We start from the raw sequence: 18,404 nt of genomic DNA on the forward strand, positions 1-18,404 counted from the left end.
GTTTCCTATAATGTAGGATTCTAATACCAGAGGGAACAACCTCATAATAGAAGGACTATCATTTAGAATGGAGATGAGATGGAATTTCTTTAGCCAGAGGGTGGTGAGTCTGTGACATTCCTTGCTACAGGTGGCTGTGGAGGCCAGATCATTAGGTGTATTTAAGGCAGAGGTTAATAGGTTCTTGATTAGTCAGGGCATGAAAGGTTATGAGGGGAAGGCAGGAAATGGCATTGAAAGGGAACATGGATCAGACATGATGGAATGATAGAGCAGATGTGATCCCTAGATCCTTTTTTTTAGGTAATTATGCTTTTAACCCTATGCCATTCAGCAGGACAAAGATTATTATTTTGTGAGCTTGTACTTAATTCTTTACCTAAATAAAGGGAAACCAGTTAAATAAGTGACACAAAAACATTATTCTTTTCATTTATTTGCTGAGAAAAATTATCCAATATTATATGTATTTGTTGGATAATGTACATGTACCTCTGGGGTAATACCTTCTACAAAAGCTATGTGGAGTCAGGTGTTCCAATCAATGAGATGAGATTGGAGGTGTGGTTGGTAGAGGTGCCCTGCCTTATAATAAAAGACACACAAAATCACATTACTGACGAGCCTGCTCTTCTCAAGTAAGATCTGTTATGTGCAACATGCCTCAATTAAAACAACTATCAGAGGACCTTAGAAGAAGAATTGTAGAGATGCATGAAGCTGGAAAAGGCTACAAAAGCATCTCTAAAGACCTGAGTGTTCATCAGTCCACAGTAAGAGAAATTGTGTAGAACAGAGGAAACTCAGTACTGTTACTACTCTCCCTAGGAGTGGGTGCCTTGCAAAGATCACACCAAGAACACAACATGCATTGCTGAAGGATGTGAAAAAGAATCCAAGGGGAACAACAGCAAAAGACATGCAGAAATCTCTAACTTGCTGAAGTCTCTGTTTATAAGTCCACTATATGAAAAACACTGAATAAGAATGGTGTTCATGAAAGGACACCACAGAGGAAACCACTGCTCTCCAGAATAAACATTGCTGCATGTCTCAAGTTTGCAAAAGACTACCTGAATGTTCTACAACATGCTGGGACATTTGTTCTGTAGACAGATGAGACAAAGGCTGAACTTTTTGGCAGAAGTGCGCAAAACTCTGTGGAGGATAAAGGGTACTGCACACCAACACCAAAAACCTCATCCCAACTGAAGCACAGTGGAAGAATCATGGTTTGGGGCTGCTTTGCTGCCTCAGGGCCTGGACAGCTTGCACTGTTGAGGGCACAATAAATTCAAAATTGTATCAATTTTACAGAAGAATGTCAAGGTAGCAGTCCATCACCTGGAACTTAATAGAAATTGGATAATAGAACAAGACAATGATCTGAATGACATGAGTAAATCAACAGCAGAATATCTAAAAAAGAAGAAAATTCATGTTTTGGAATGGCCAACTCAAAGTCCTGATCTTAATCCTATAGAAATGTTGTGGAAGGACCTGAAGCAAGCAGTTCATGCAAGGAAGCCCACTACCACCCAGAGTTGAAGCAGTTTTGTAAGGAGGAATAGCCTAAAATTCATCCAAGCCGATGTACAGGACTGTTCAACAATTACTAGAAACATTTAGTTGAAGTTATTGCTGTACAGCGGAGGGGAGGGGGGTCACACCAGTTACTGAAAGCAAAGGTTCACATACTTTCTCCTACAAAAACATGTAATATTGGATCATTTTTCTTAATAAATGAATAAGTATAATTTTTTTGTTATTTATTTAATTGGGTTCTCTTTATCTAATTTTAGGATGCATGAAGATCTGATCACATTTTCGATCATATTTATGCAGAAATAGTGAAAATTCTACAGGATTCACAAACTTTGTAGTACCACTGTAGATGCTCATATATGAAACTGACTGGGCATCTCTGGAAATACGGCACGTTAGCCATTTGCTGATAGCCATTGGATTCCGCGGCAAGAAACCCACCTTTCTCAGGATTCATATGCCTAGGGTGTAAGTGACTTTGGTCCTGCCTAATCCATAAATTAGGGATGTCTCACAAACTCTGGTTTGTATGAATGCCGTGTGATTTACTGACCCCGGCAATCACTTGTCATCAAGAAATAACAGATTGTACACTGCATACAATTATACAGAAGTATATTTTAAACTGTTAATTTAACCAACCAGTTATTAAAGGAAATAAATACAAAAAGGACCCATTATACTTAAAAAGAAACATGTGCACGGTGGAGTTCAAATCTTGAACTTGTCTGTAACTCGTGCGCTGGACCCTCGGTCTGCATGGAAACACACACAACCTTCTGCAGGTCACTCGAAATCCAGCTTGAATCAAAGGGCTCTCCCACAGGATATTGGTCCTTCCTCCTCAAAGCCATTCATCTGCACAGAGAGAGCACCTTCTGCTACAGGGTTGGCATCCTCCACCATCTTCCTTCCTGTCTTCTCCCAGCTCTTGCAAAACAAAGATCTCTCCACCCAGCGTTCTCTAGAACCTTCTCTGAATTCTACCATCCTGATTGGCTGACAGCACATTCCTAAGTTGAACAACAAACTTCTCATCTCAACTTGAACCCAAGCAAGCTGAAAGCTGAACAGACTGCTCTTACAGAACTGCTCAAATGAAACACCTAAAGCACAGTAGTAAAAATCTTAACCAAAGTATTACATGCAGACTATGCAGACCATCGTTTCTTTATCTTTCATACGTTTTTGGTAACTACATGACAGAATTCTTTTTCCTCTCCAGCTCTCAGCAGATACCCTAAACTCTTGGCATTGGGCAGGAAGCACATCAGGATGCTTTTTATCAATTATAGCTCAGCATTGAATACTATAATCCCTCAGAATTAATCAATAAGCTTCAAGACCTTGGCTTCAATCCCTTCTTGTACAATTGGATCCTCGATTTACTCACATACAGACCCAATTGGCAAAAACATCCCCACAGTCTCCATCAGCACTGTTACACTATGCAGCTGTGTGTTTAGCCCTCTGCTCTATTGTTTTAGACTTACGACTGTCAGGCTAAGCATAGTTCGAATACCATATTCAAATTTGATGATGGCATCACTGTCTTTAGCCAAATCAAATATGGTGACGTATTAGCATATAGGAGGGAGATTAAGAATCTGGGGGATTGGTGCCACAATAACAAACTGTCTCATAACATCAGCATGACTAAGGAGCTGATTATAGACTTCAGGAGGAGGAAACCAGAGGTCCATGAGCTAGTCCTTATTGGGGATGAGAGGTAGAGACGGTCAGCAACATTAAATTCCTCGGTGTTATCATTTCAGAGGATCTGTCATGGGTCCAGCACGTAAGAATCATTACGGAAAAGCATGGCAACGTCTCTACATCTTTAGGAGTTTGTGAAGATTTGGCATGACATCTAAAGCTTTGACAAACTTCTATAGACTTCTGGTGAAGGGTATATTGACTGGCTACATCACAGCCTGGTATGGAAACACCAATGCCCTTGAACAGAAAATCCCACAAAAAAAATAGTGGAGATGGCCAGTCGTCATGGGTAAAGCCCATCCCACCTTTAAACACATCTATATGGAGCGCTGTTGCAAGAAAGCAGCATCCATTAATAGGGACTCCCACCACCAAGGCCATGCTCTTGTCTCGCCTTTGCCATCAGGAGGAAAGTACAGGAACCTCAGGTCCCACACCACCAAGTTCAAGAGCAGATATTACCCCTCAACCATCACGTTCTTGAACCAGAGGGTATAACTTCATTCAACTTCACTTGCCTCCATCACTGAAATGTTTCACGGTCTATTGACTCACTTTCAAAGATTCCTTATCTCGTGTAAGACATTTTTTCTCAGCTCAAGCTGGTAAAACCTGAGGTGCAGGCATAATCAAGAATGCTCATTTTTCAATTGCTTTGAACTTTTGGACTATTCTAGGGGTGTCTAGTATTGTGGCTTTCTGAGGGTTTACATAGATATTGCTGTGTAGCCTTAATTGTTTCATGCTATTGTGTAGCGCCTTTGGGATGAAACCAGTTGTAGATATTACTGTCAGGACAATGTATACCATGTTCATGTTCCAAAGTTTATCAACTTCCTTTTTTAATTCAGCATATTTAAGATGTTTTTTACTTACTGATTTCTGTAAGTTATGAGTGTTTGGAATGGCTATATTTATTAACCTTGTTTATCCTGTGTATTATTATTTCTAGACAGTTATGGATTGTCCTATCTGTAACAGAATGGTTATAATATAATTTGTGGGATTCTGACTACAAAACTGGATTAGGCTTGTATTTATAGTAAGATATGATTTATTTTATGAGTTTGTATTTTAAAGCAAGATTTTGGTGAATGATTGTGTCTGTGTAAGTAATCAAACTGCTACAGGATCCTGTAATGTGTTGGATTGTTTCTGGTTTTTCTTGGTATTTTCCATATTTATCATCATGAATTTGTTGGTCTTTTACTATGAATTTTGATTTTTTTTTTGTGTTAACCACCTGTATTACCACATTGAACCCTTCTGTTTCTGGGAAAAGATCTCCAACTCTGAGCCTGGTGTTCAGCATCTCCTTGTTGACATCTAGTCTGCTCAGATTGTGGGGATCTCTTCCATTTGTTAACTTTTTCTTCAATAGTGATAATTTTTTCTGGGTTGCACTCTCATTTAAGTATAGTGGTCTGTACTTCCTGATCAGAATTGCATATACCTATGTGGAGTGCTAAACCCTGTTTTTGTTGATGAAAATATATCCTTAGAAGTTTTATCTGATTGTTGTATAGATTTATCGTTATTATTTTTGGATTTTCAGTTTGTTGTCTTGCAAATTGGTTGTTGTCCTTCCTGTTGGTTGTGGACTTCTATTGATTCCACTGTGTTTCTTGGATTTACTGAGTATACTCACAAAAAAAATCTCAGGGCTGTGTATAGTGACATATATGTACTTTGATAATAAATTTACTTTGAACTTTGAATTTTGAGCATAGATATAAATTTGAATATAAATAGTAGTATTTGTCCAGTCTTGAGCAGTTTTGTAGGTATATTTGTAAATCCAATGTCAGCAAGACCAAAGAGCTGATGGTGGACTTCAGGAAGGATAAGACAAGGGAACACATCCCAACTCTCATAGAGGGATCAGAAGTGGAGAGAGTGAGCAATTTCAAGTACTTGGATTTCAATCAATATCTCTAACTCTAAGGACCTTGCCTGGATGCAACATGTTGATGCAGCTATAAAGAAAGAAAGATAGCAGCTATATTTCGTTAAGAGTTTGAGGAGATTTGGCTTGTCAACTAAGACACTTGAAAACTACAAATGTATAGTGGAGAGCATTCTGGACTGGCTGCATCACCATCTGGGATGGGGGACGCTACTGCACAAGATTGAAATAAGTTACAGGAACTTGTAAAATTAGTCAGCTCCATCATGGGTACTAGCCTCCGTAGTATCCAAAACATCTTCAAGGAGCGGTGCCTCAGGAAGGTGGTGTCCATCATTAAAAATCCCCACCACTCAGGACGTGCCCTCTTCACACTTACTATCAGGAAGGAGGTACAGAAGCCTGAAGGCACACTCAGTGATTCAGAAACAACAGCTTCTTCGCTTCTACCATCTGAGTTCTAAATGGACATTGAACCCATCAACATTACCTCGCTACTTTTTTTATTTGTTTTTTGCACTACTTATTTTAACCTATTTAATCGACATACATATACTTAATGTAAATAATTTTTCCCTCTATATCTAACATGTATTTCATGGTACTGCGGCTATAAAGTTAACAAATTTCACAACATATGTCAGTGATGTTAACTCCGATTCTGAATTAATCTGTGTATTTAATGACTTATAAATCTCTTCTAATAGTTGTTAATTATATGCCTAACAATGACCAGTAAATTGCATGATTTGGTGTATCCTTAAGCCACATTCATCTTGTATCTCAGTCAGATTCTTTCATTGTTTCTGCTTCTCTGAACTATGTTTTTGGTCCCCTTTTTTAAAGACGTGTTCTTTTGCTGTTGGTGATTATAAAGCTGTAAATTATAAAAGAGACTTGGCTTTATCTGTGCAGCTTTGACTAAACAAGAAAACTGAATGTCCTGAAGCCTGTGATCGGGGTGGGTTATTACAGATGCAAGACTAAATCCACTGTTAAAATATTACAAGTGGAGTGAAGCAGTGACTTAGAAGAGCTGAAACTATCTCATGCTCTATGGGGCTATGTTTTCTGAGTTTTTTTTAACTACTTGGCATTATTAATTCATGCCAGCAGTGAAAGTATTCAGTAATGTAGACTTAACAAATGGCATTAATTCCTAGTGGGGCCATCCCTGCTTTTGTGTGTCCAAGGAAATTAATCAAAAAATGTTAGCAGGCAAGTACAGCAAATAATTGTGAAGGCTAATGAAACGTTGGCCTTTATTGTAAGGTGTATGGAAAATAAAAGTAAGGATTTAGATGCAACTCTTTAAGGCACTGGTGATACTGCGGCACTGTGAACTATTGCTGTCTCAGTACGATGTACTTGTGATTCCTGGTATGAAGCATGAAGAGAGACTGAACAGATTGGGCCTCTCCCTAGTGGATTACAGAAGAATGAGAGATGTCGAAATATAAGCGTCCAGAAGAATTGACAGGGCCCACGCGGAGATAATTTTTTCCCTACTGGGAAATAACCAGAGTTTTTCATTAGTGTAATTTACCCTCAATAATGTTAATTTAATATTGTTGTTTAATTCTGTGTTGCATTAAATACTGAGTCGTTTAGTTTAGGCAGTTATTAGTCTTCAGAAATCACTTTTTATTCGTCTGGCAAAATTAGATCTGTGAACTTTGTGAAAAAATACATTTAAACACAGGTTCTATTAAACTAATTTTCTTATCCATTATGAAAAATAATCCATTGTATTTGTACCAGAAGTACTAGTGTAGACCTGTAGTGTGGTCAGAACAGGCAACAACTGAGATGGAGAAAAAGGGAAGAATAGAATGGAATGTTTCAGGAAGCAGGAGGAAACTTAGGTAAGGTGAAAAGGTGAATTGGATCTTGATTGCTAACCTTAAAAAAAGAAGAGTTTCAGCTGGAAAGAGTGAAAGTGAGAGCAAGATAGAAATCAAGAGTTGCAAAAGGTGATGAAATGTTTGAGTGGAGGATTGGAGTGTGTAACAACACCAACATACTAGTGTACTGGGAAAAGAGGCAAGGGACTGTACTTAAGTGAGGACAAGAAATGCACCATGTATTCCATGAAGAAATATGGATAGCTTGGATCATTATGGGTTGAAAGCCATTGTGGCTATCATTATTAATTGAAAAGCAGTACATAGAATTAGAGAAGTTATTCAGTGTGATCAGTTGAATTAAGCAAAGGAATCTGGTGGTGGAAGGAAAACTGGTTGAGCCTCTATACAAGGGGGATTTAAGTTCAAGAAGATGGAAGGCAATAGTTGATTTAGTTATGGGGAGTGGACTAGGGCATGTGGAAAGAATATCAATGAGAAGGTATTGGGTAGTACTGATCATAATTCTGTTCGACAATAACATTGTTGTGGTAAAAGCTAGGAGTCAATGTGCACGAGTCCACATAACCATCTGCATAGGGTGCAGGAAAGGTCAATATGCCAGTTAAAATGACATATGCCATGCTTATCCTCTATTTATTGAGATAGTGACTATAAGAACAGTGATGCTTGGCAAGAACTATATACATTAGGCTACAGTTTGTACAGCTCTGGTCAACACATTACAGGAAGGATAAAATTGCAGTAGGGAGGATGCAAAGGAGACTTGAAAAGGTGCTGCTGGACCTGGAAAACTGTAGCGGTGAAGAAAGTTTAAACAAGCTAGAGCTGTTTTCTTTACTAGCTATGCGACCAAGAAAAGACACGAGTGAGCTTTAGAAGGTTGAGGAGCCTGGAAAAAGTACATTGGAAGGAAAACAGGGTGCAGATATTAAGTATTTTTTAATTGGGGAGTAAATGAAGCAAACATTTTTAATTAGAGAGTGATTAGGAGGGGATCTGAAACATGCTGTATGAAAAGATAGCAGAGTTAGAAACCTTGAACAGTACTTGATCATTTGGAAAAGCTGTTAACCTGTAGCGAAAGAAGGCATCATTAGGCTTGGGAAATTTTTTCTGCCTGCCAAAGACAGAAGTTGTTAAATAATCACCACCTATGATATATTTTCTGATTTTACAAGCAAAGGGTTCACAGGTTATAATGTGGGATGGCATGTGAGGGTATTAGGTGAGAGAAAATCAACTGGTTCGAACCAACAATGTAGAAATAGTTGAAGTGCTGAAGATGTCAGAAAACTTTGTAGGTAGAAATGGGAAGAAGCTAGAAGTCATGAAAAAGGATAGACCACAGTTACAAATAAATTAATATACTAAGCAAGAACTGGCACTACTGATTCTACTGGTACAGTACTCCTGTAGACAATAGGGAGAGGTCTTTATTGGGGAACGAGAGATTGGAAGCTGGAAGGATGATTACTGAACTGTAAAGCAGAGCATGTCAAACATGCACATAAATATTAAAGTGCATATGTATACATTGTAAGAATGAGCATTATTTACAAATCAAAGTACTAGTACCTTAATAAATCTGTGTTTTTTAATAGAATGACTGTTACTAAAATCACTTTTAAGAGGGATTAAGGAAAAAAAAATGCACAACTTTCATAGATCCTTTTTGGATTGCTCCAAATTTCCTAAGTCATTGAAGTACCTTTTGCCTTTGTAAGAAAGTTTGAAAACTTATTTGCACATGGTGCAAAGATAAATCAGATAAATGACCAAACATTGGATGGTGGGAAACAATGGCCAGATTGACTAGGAGGTACAGACAAGGTCTACAAAGGAGAAATTAAAATCTTTCAAAACTGTTTTTCACTGTGTAGGTCCCTAATATTAAAAGCTATTTTTAATAGTTGTCCTAAATTAAATAAAAAGATACATATTTTTTGTTAGTTTTAAGGATTGTAACTTACTTTTTGGGGAACTGGACAGGTACTAAAATCCCTTCATAGGCTGAATTCTTCCAGCATTCCTGAAGAATTCCCCACTGGAGTTTCATTATTCATAAATACAACTTATTGATTTGGTATGTAAACAATTCACCACAGTCCTCGTATCAGCGGTGCAGTAGAAGTGAGCAATATCGTTTGATCACTTAACTATACCTGGTCAAGTGATAATCCTCTAGCTTATGTGGACTGGTATAATGCATCGCTCATCTACACTTCGAATTCTGTTTCTGGCATTGATGTGAACTCCAAAATCAGCTTCAAAAACTGGAGAAACAAAGTTTCTCAGATCCAAGAACATTTCCCTTCATCCAAAGGCTACTAGATTTTAACAGCCGGTGATTGATTGCTTGAATAATTTAAAGGATTTTTATGGAGGTTATCTAGAACTTGTAGGAGATGTTCCCTGAGAGGAGGAAGTCATCTTTTCACACGTGGAACCCAGACATTTAACTTGAGAGAACTATCAAAATGGCCACCAGCTTTTACTGTGTGCATTATTATGTGCTGAGTTTCCTCTGAAGCCAGCAATGGAAAACAATGTCACAGTGTTGCACATGGTTGCGTGCTATCTGCTTGACAGAACAGTCAGTGAAAAATTAATCCTTGAGTAAATAGTCATTACTGACTTGGGTGCAAACTTACTTCAGTGCTGTGGGTTGAAGAAATTTTAGAATAGGAACATGAGGTTACAATTAAAATTTTGGCAAAAAGAGCCAAAAATACGTTAGTTGGGTTCTTGCATTACAAAAATAGGCTGTTCACAAGTTACATAATTTACCTCTTTGGAGCCTCTTCTAATCATCTAATTTTGCTGGGATTTTCTAATACATTTTCCTTTGTGCTTGACAAATTTCCCTTAATACATCTATGCTATTTATATCTCCATCCCTACCATATTGAGTCCCTTAATAATTAAAGACTGTATTGAGCCTTAATTTACTTGTTCTTTCCAGATAGATATATCCCTCCTCTGTGGCATCATTCTAGTAGATCTTTGCCTGGACTCTGTCTATCTAGTGCCTCTGTCCTCTGTATAATTAGGATTTAAGATGTGTACATGCTTTAGTCAGTATGTCATCTAATATTCACTATTCACAGATTACAGAATAGAATGGTAATCTGTTACTTTGTGCATCCTAGCAAAGTCAACCCATTAATGCAAAAATAGGAGTAAGTAGTGATAATTTAGAAATTTTTAGCCAATATTAAGGATAGTCAAGGTACAAAAACGGACATCCTTGGTAACTTGTACCACAATTCACCGGCCTTTTACTTAAAAAAAAACTGAGGAAACATTGGTAGGTTAAGATCCTATTTAGAATGCTCTCAAATTATTTAAAACCTTCATCCAGATACACACCTTTGCATGTTTGTGTGGTTTGAGAAAAATTGGCTTCAGTATTTGATGACTTACCTAGTATATAGCTATGAATAAATTCTTCTCGGGCTTCCAGCTGGGTACAGGTATCAATTATAACCGATGTTTCAATGACAAACTGCCACCTTCAGCAGGGATGATGCCTGAAGATGGCAGTGTTTGTCATCGAAATGTCGGTTATAATTGATAACCATACCCGGCTGGAAGCCCGAGAAGAGTTTATTTGTCAGATACGCTGGGGAAGCATTAGATCCTAGTAGCTAACTGTTTCAACTGTTAAATATCTACAGATGACTAACAGAGTCCATTTTTGAATTTCTCACCTTTCAACATTTTCATATGAGTTAAACTGACCTTTCCCAAATCTTTTTCTTATCATCTTTAATTATTTGGAAAGAGTTGTGGAGTTAGTGACACTACTGTGAATATTTGATATAATACAATAGCCCATGTCGGTTAGGTTAGTTTTTTTTGGTTTTTTTTTTGAGGGGGGGGTTCCATTTTTCCATTTTTTTGTAACATACTATGAGTTTGGGAGGTTATTATATTTGGGTTATTAACTGTTTGTATTCTAGCCTTATTAATTATGTACTTTCAAGCTCTCTACTCGATGTTTTTCTTTTATGCTTGTTTGAAAACTAATAAAAAGATTTTAAAAGAATGTCACACCAGTAAACCTACATGAAGTAAAAATAAATTATTGCTCCCTGTCAATTGTATTTAATTACTTTATTTGCATATTAATCACTGATTTTATTTGATTTCTAGCAAATTCTATTGAAGATGATAAGGAACTTTCATTAACGGATGAGGATTCTGAAGAAGATGATTCCATTTTGTCAAATGACTGTAAAAAGGTTTGTGCCTGCGAACATAAGAGACTGATAAAGGATGTATGCTACTCTAGGTGTTTAAGTTCAGAAGAGATACCACCATTACAGTATATGACATTAAAACAATTTTTGTAACTACAAGAAAATGCTTGTTCTTGACACAGTTGTTACATCTTTTACATTCACTTTATATCATTTTTATCTTCCCTACTTTCATTGTTTTTGATAACACTTCACGTTGTTGAGATGGCATATAACTGTTGATACTCATCTTGCAAAATCTGTGCTTTAATTCCAACCCATTTCTTGTTACCTTATATCAGCTAAGGTGCCAGAATTTGCATCATTACTGAACTAAAACATGGAAAAATAATGGAAGAGAAAGCACAAAAGCATTCATTATATTTTGAATGGTAGATGGATATACGAGGTGGACAAGTGACAATATTTGTAATGTTTATTTTACCAAATTGTTGACTGCAGCATGAAGTTAAGGTAGTTACACACATGGGTACAACCTAAATAATCCAGCATGCTTGGGAATTTGATGCCAGGTTCATGGATCTTTTGGACTATTGGACCTTATTTTTTTAAACTGTTGCTCAGTGTTCTAGAAAATCCAATAGGTCTACAGGGAGTACAGGAAATGGGATCCTACTTGGTTTAAAGAGAGCATAGGAAATGGCCCTGTTGGTTTGAATGGGAATCTGGGAATTAAGGCCCCTTTGAAACCTCTGAGGAGTGAGTGTAAACAGTGAGGGAGCTGGAGCTCTAGCAAGTCAGCAGGGAGCAGTGGTCTGGGTGAGTCTGAGGGGAGCCTGGCCAATATCACTTGGAAAGCCAGATGCTGAATTGTTGGGATTTCCAAAGGATTGAATAGCAGATTACCGCAATTTTGCTGTACTGGATTTTGTTTTAAGAAGTTTAGATTATAGAGGTAGCTAAGTCCAAATTTATTCTAAATCTGTTTGAAACCTACTAAGAGGTATGATTGAATGGATTAAAATAAAAGGCTATAGTAATCATGTTAATTGCGGGCGTAGAAGCCGTTTATCTATTTTTCAGTTTGAAGGAGCTATGTATCTATTTTCTCTATTTTTTGTATGTATTTTTGCAGTGTGGTTATTATGGGTAGTCTGTCAGCTGGGTTGGGGCATGGTAGAATCAAATGAATATAGTTATGTGTTCACACTGGGTTAGTTCGTTGTTAGCCAGAGGAAGTGAGCCATGGCTTAAATAGGCTAACTGCTAATTGGAATGCTAATTCAGTTTGACTGCTGATTACGTTTGGTATCCCTTATATCGCTAATTAGAATGCTTAGTTACGTTGATTTGAATGTTAAGATCGCTACATCGCTAATTTAGTTTTGTTGGCTTTTTATCGCTACAAGATTGTTCGTCTTCGCTGATTTCATAATAAAGGATCAAACGTACCTTCTTGATTTAGAAATTCATTATTTGGAAGCACGTCATACAATGATGATTACCCTGCCGTAGTCTCTTAGCAGTTTTGGTTTGTTTTCGAGTAACCATTACAGTAGGAAAGGTGTTAAATTTGTGAACTGTACCAATGAAGTAGGCAATTGAATTGGTGACTATCCCAGAATTTAAGAATGTGTTTCAGATGGTTGATGGATGAGAAGAATATGGAATATATGTAAAGCTTCGGCTTGTATTCAAGGTTGAGTGATTGGCTTGAGTGGCATTTTACCAAGTTGTTACATCAATGGAATTTGCATGCAGAGAATATTTGCTGCATTATGACATGAAGTTATAGAAAGATTGAATGCAACAAAAAATATGATTAGAACATAGTAATTGCAAGGATGGTTATAGAAGCTTTGATGTTTAGGTTTGCATGAAAAATCTTTGGCAGATTTTCTTGTAGAGAATCTTTATTCTCTTAATAACAGAGAAGGAAAAAATGTAATGCCTTTATTCAGATAACAAAAGGCAGCAGGATGCAACATTGCAGTTACTGTTAAAAGACATTTGCCTTTCATTCGACTTGCCTTTGGTTCCAAGCATTAGAGGATTTTGTATTGCAATTCATGGTAATTGAGAAAGGAAAATTTGTTCTGTTATGTGCATTAAACATGCAATATTGTAACAGTTGAATTTGAACATAAGAATTGAAGTAGGAATAGCCATTTGACCTCTCATGTTCTCTGTTTCTGAAATTTGGTTCCTTTAAAATCATTGTAGCAAATTTTAGAAGCAACTTTTAATGTGTATTTATTGAGTTTGTGAATCCTTTACAATTACCTGGTATTCTGCATTAGTTATTCATAAAATATGGTCTGATTTTCATTTAAGGTTCAAAGGTTTACAACTCTGAAATTCTTCTTCTCCATGCAGCCGCGAAACCAGGAAAGAAAACAATGGCAGCATGATCATCAGCCCCCAAATCCCTCCTCCCTGCACAAAAAAATCGAGCAAAAACGGAACAGGCATATCATCCCCCAAATCTCCCTCACCCATACACAAAATAAATTAGCAAGATCAGGCAAAAAACACAGAATATATAAAACTATAGGACTGGGAAAAGTCTACAGTCCTAGTCCATCTCCAAAAGCAGATAACTGGGTACATTCTCCGGGCGCAACACCAGGGCTTTCCTTCTGCGGCAGCAGAGCAGTCCCACCAGCAATTAGAAACAGGTGCCCTCTCCACTTCTAAGTCACAATAATAGACAAACACAATCTGCCTAAACTAATATCACACAAACAATTGTATTTTTCATGTCTTTATTGAAGACATTGTTTGAACATTCACAGTCCAGGCTGGAAAAAGTTTGTGAACTCTTGTTCCATTTAATAAATGGTATAACCTTCTTTAGCAAAATAATCTCCACCAAGCATTTCCTGTAGCTGCTGATCAGACTTGCACAATGGCAAGCAGAATTTTCAACCATTTGTCCATACAAAACTATTTCAGTTCATCAGTATTTTCGGGATACCTTCAAGACTTACCACAGCATCTCATTTGGGACACTGACTTGACCATTCCAAAACACATTTATTCTTCTTTTTAAACTATTCTGTTGTTGACTTACTCTTGTGTTTCAGATCATTGTCTTGTTGCATGATCCAACTTCTATTAAGCTTCAGGTGAGGACCACCACCCTGACATTCTCCTGTAAATTGTCTTGATATAATTTTGAATTCAGTGTTCCCTTAATGATTGCAAGCTGTCCAGGCCGTGAGGTAACAGAGCAGCCCCAAGCCATGATGCTCCTTCTACCATGCTTCACAGTTGGGATGAGGTTTTGATGTTGGTGTACAGTACCCTTTTTCCTCCTAACATAGCGGAGTGTGCGTTTGTTTGTTTTTTTGGAGAGCAGTGGCTTCCTCCATGGTGTCCTTCCATGAACACTATTCTTATTTAGTGTTATTCTCATTGTGAACACATGAACAGAGACCTTAGCAAGTTCTTGAGATTTCTGCAGGTCTTTTGCTGCTGGATTCTTTTTCACCTCCTTCAGCATTGTGCACGTTGTGCTCTTGGCATCATCTTTGCAGGGCATCCACTCCTAGGGAGAGTAACAACAGTACTAAATTTCCTCCATTTGTAGACAATTTCTCTTACTGTGCACTGATGGACATTCAAGTCTTTAGAAATGCTTTTGCAGCCTTTTCCAGCTTCATGCATCGCTACAGTTCTTTTTCTAAGCTCCTCTGAAAATTCTTTTGATCGAAGCATGGTGCACATAAACATTTCTTTCTTGAGAAGAATCGGCTCATGTCAGTAACATGATTTTGTGTGTCTTTTTATAGGGCAGGGCACCTCTACAACCCACACCTCCAGTCTTATCTCATTGAATGAAACAGCTGACTCGAATTAGCTTTTGTAGAAGGCATTACCCCAGGGGTTCACATATTTTTTTGAACCTGGAATGTGATTGCTTAGCTGGTGTACTCAGTATTGATGATAAGAAGCACAATTGTTTTGTGTATTATTAGTTTAGGCAGATTGTGTTTGTCAATTACTGTGATTTAGATGAACATCAGACCACATTTTTTAAGTAATTAATGTAGAAAACCAGGTAATTACAAAGGGTTCACAAACTTTTTCTTGCGGCTGTACATAAAGTAGGATGATTTTCTGCTCTTCTACATTTTCTTTGGCAATTGAAACCAGCCATCAACTGGAAGACAAGTTTATTGCCTATTCCTAATTGTCTGTGAACTGAATGGGTGATTTTGGAGAGCATTTAAGAATCAAGCAAATTTATAGATCTGGAATCCTATTTACATTAGATGGCAAACCTCCACTATTGGGTATAATCAAGTCATGACTGATTTTAAAAAAACTGAAAAATATTGTCAATTCTATGCATTGAAAAAATAATTAAGAATATTAAATTAATATATAGTCCTCAACCTCCCTGACTGAATTTGAACTCTGATCTCTAGATTGTTGGTACAACCTTCTGGGTTACTAATTTAACTGCTGTGTTACCTTCATACCCAATGGGGCTGATCCCATGTTTGAGTGACTACAACTTGTCCTGTATATTACCAAATCTAAGCATTATCTTGACCTTACTGAAGATTCCTAATTGTGTAATAGACTTTGGTTAGATGCTGTTGTGTATTAAATCCTTTGGATAGAATTTGAGAATGTATTTTGTACCCTGCAAGATAACTTGACGAAGTGTGTGTTTTGATTTACTTTAGGAAATTATGATTGGTCCTCAATATCAAGCTCCAATTCCACCTTTTATAAACAAATATAGGCAGAATGAAAAAGGTAAGATCAGAAAATGGTCTAAATTCCTTCTTGGTTACGTTTTTTCATTTCAATCCTTTTTTGATTTAAAAAAATGAATAGATACAAATCAAAAGAGAAGTTATTATCAAATACATAATGTAATAAACGTACAAACAATGAAAGGGATGTATACTGTCAAAGTCTTATGAATGTAATGTTAGGCTATTGTGTATAAAAACAAAGAACCACAACTCCTCTTGGCAGTTCATACAAAAAAACTGGAAAATAAAGAGAAAAAAAATCACTGAACTAACCTAACACACAAAAATAAAACTGGGCAGTCCATTTGAGGATAAAATTACAAAAGAAAAAAGAAAACATCCTTCTGGTCAGCTCTGAACCTTCGTGGAGAAAGAGGGAAAAAAAAAGAAAAAAATTTACCTTAAAAAAAAGAGAAAGAAAAAAGCATTAGATCATATGAAAATATTGAAATATATGAAAATATTGGTCGCCAGGTTTGCTCAAATTTAAAAGATGTATCAAACATCCGACTTCTAATTTTCTCCAAACTTAAACAGGACATAATGGAGGAGAGCCAAAGAAAAACAGTAGGTGGATTAGAATCTTTCCAGTATAACAGGTTACGTTTTTTAACAAATTACTTTCTTTGTTTCCTCAACTTTATAGTTCTTACTTTTGTGGATTGATGTGGATGAAAATATTGTTTTGTTATAGAAATGAAGAAAATTGGGAGCACGAACAGGAGCAGACTACATGGCCATTCTGTTATTCAGTATAGTTGTGACTGATCAGTCTTCTATTTTAATATCACATTCCTACTATCCCCCCATACTCCTGATTGCCTTCTACATCTAGAAATCTAACTCTTTAATTATTTTCAGCAATGGTACTTGCTCATCCTGAAGCAGAGAATTCCACAAGTTCTTTATTCTGGGGTGATGAAATTTCTTCTCGTCATAGTCCTACGTATCAAAGTTGTTAAACTCCGGTGAATATAGCCCTTGTTATCCTTATGCAACTGTTCCATTACTCTTGCAATACTTTGGTAAACTATTGGTGTATCCCCTCTCAGCCAGCTATATCCCTTCTTGGGGATGGAGGCCAAAACTACACACAGTACTCCAGGTGTGGTCAGCATAATTAGCAAGGTCTCCATATCCTGTACTCAAACCTCAATCCAGGCCAAATATCTTCAAATAGGAACTGTTTGCTGTACCTACCTGTATGCTTTAAGTGACTTGTTACAAGGACACCCAGAACCCAGAATTTACCTTCTCATTAAAAGAACCTTTTGTCCTCTTTGCTAAATTCTAAACTGTTCCCAGTCATCAGGTCTGCTTTTTTTAACCTTTCTGATATTTATATATCCTATTTCTATCAAATGCCATCTAACTATTCTTTTGTAAACCGTCTTTCTAAACATTTTTGTGCCAGACAGCAATGAAAACTTGTGGTAAATCACATTAACATTCTTTAAATATTATCCATTGTCTCTCTGCTGTCAACCCATTTAAAAAAAACTTCCCTAGTCTTCATAGTTTCTCAGATTAAAGATTAGAAAGAGATTGAAGGCTAGTTTTATTTGCCACATATGCATCGAAACATCCAACGAAATGTGTTTTGTGCGTCAGCAAGCATAACACAGTCTGATGATTGTGCAGGGGTGTGCCTGTAAGAATTGCCACACTTCTGCTGCCAGTATAGCATGCTTGCTTAAATTGATCAGACGATCATGTGCTTATTCACTGAATAAGCACATTTTTATACTTGCCCATTAAATTTATTTTGTCTTGGCTCAGTGATTGCCATATTAATAAGTGCTAGTTAATGGTGGCGATTAATATTTAGGGTTTTCTATTACACTGTTAGTGCTTGACATTAAAGTATCATTCTCATTTTGTTTTGTCTTTATATATTTTTAGCAATGCAATTTTTTTAAAATGTAGATTCTTTGTAAATGTATTTACAAAGAAACATGATTCTGTCAAGCTTTGTTCCAGCACGTGAATAGTGAAAAATTGCATCATTATATGGTGGGTAATTGAGTTTCAATAAAGTGGTCTATAGTGTCAGTCCATGGCCTCCTCTACTTCCACAATGAAGCCATTCTTAGTTTGGAGGAGCAACACCTCATATTGGGTAGCCTCCAACTTGATGGCATGACATTGATTTTCACTAGCTTCTGATAATATTGCCCTCTCCTTCACTCCTCTATTCCCCACTCTGGCTCCTCTTACCTTTTCTTTTCTCTTCATCCTCCTCTGAACTTCCCCATGGTGCTGGGCCTCCTTCCCTTTCTCCCATGGCCCATTCTCCTCTCCAATCAAATTTATTTTTCTTTAGCCCTTTACCTTTTCCACCTTTCACCTTCCAACATCTCACTTCATTCTCCGCCACTCCCCAAAACGGGCT

General features: G+C 37.1%; 1 protein-coding gene across 6 annotated transcripts in view; it reads left to right on the forward strand.

Moving 5' to 3' along the window:
- Positions 1-18,404, forward strand: part of LOC132406027 (mesoderm induction early response protein 2-like) — an 83,201-nt gene that overhangs the window by 38,898 nt on the left and 25,899 nt on the right. For all 6 annotated transcript variants that reach the window (XM_059991173.1, XM_059991172.1, XM_059991175.1 and 3 more), the window contains 2 exons: positions 11,194-11,282; positions 15,938-16,010. In XM_059991173.1, the coding sequence (XP_059847156.1) occupies positions 11,194-11,282; positions 15,938-16,010 (162 nt within the window). The remainder of the gene's footprint in view (positions 1-11,193; positions 11,283-15,937; positions 16,011-18,404) is intronic.

The sequence above is a fragment of the Hypanus sabinus genome, chromosome 16, assembly GCF_030144855.1.
Source record: "Hypanus sabinus isolate sHypSab1 chromosome 16, sHypSab1.hap1, whole genome shotgun sequence".
Taxonomy (NCBI): domain Eukaryota; kingdom Metazoa; phylum Chordata; class Chondrichthyes; order Myliobatiformes; family Dasyatidae; genus Hypanus; species Hypanus sabinus.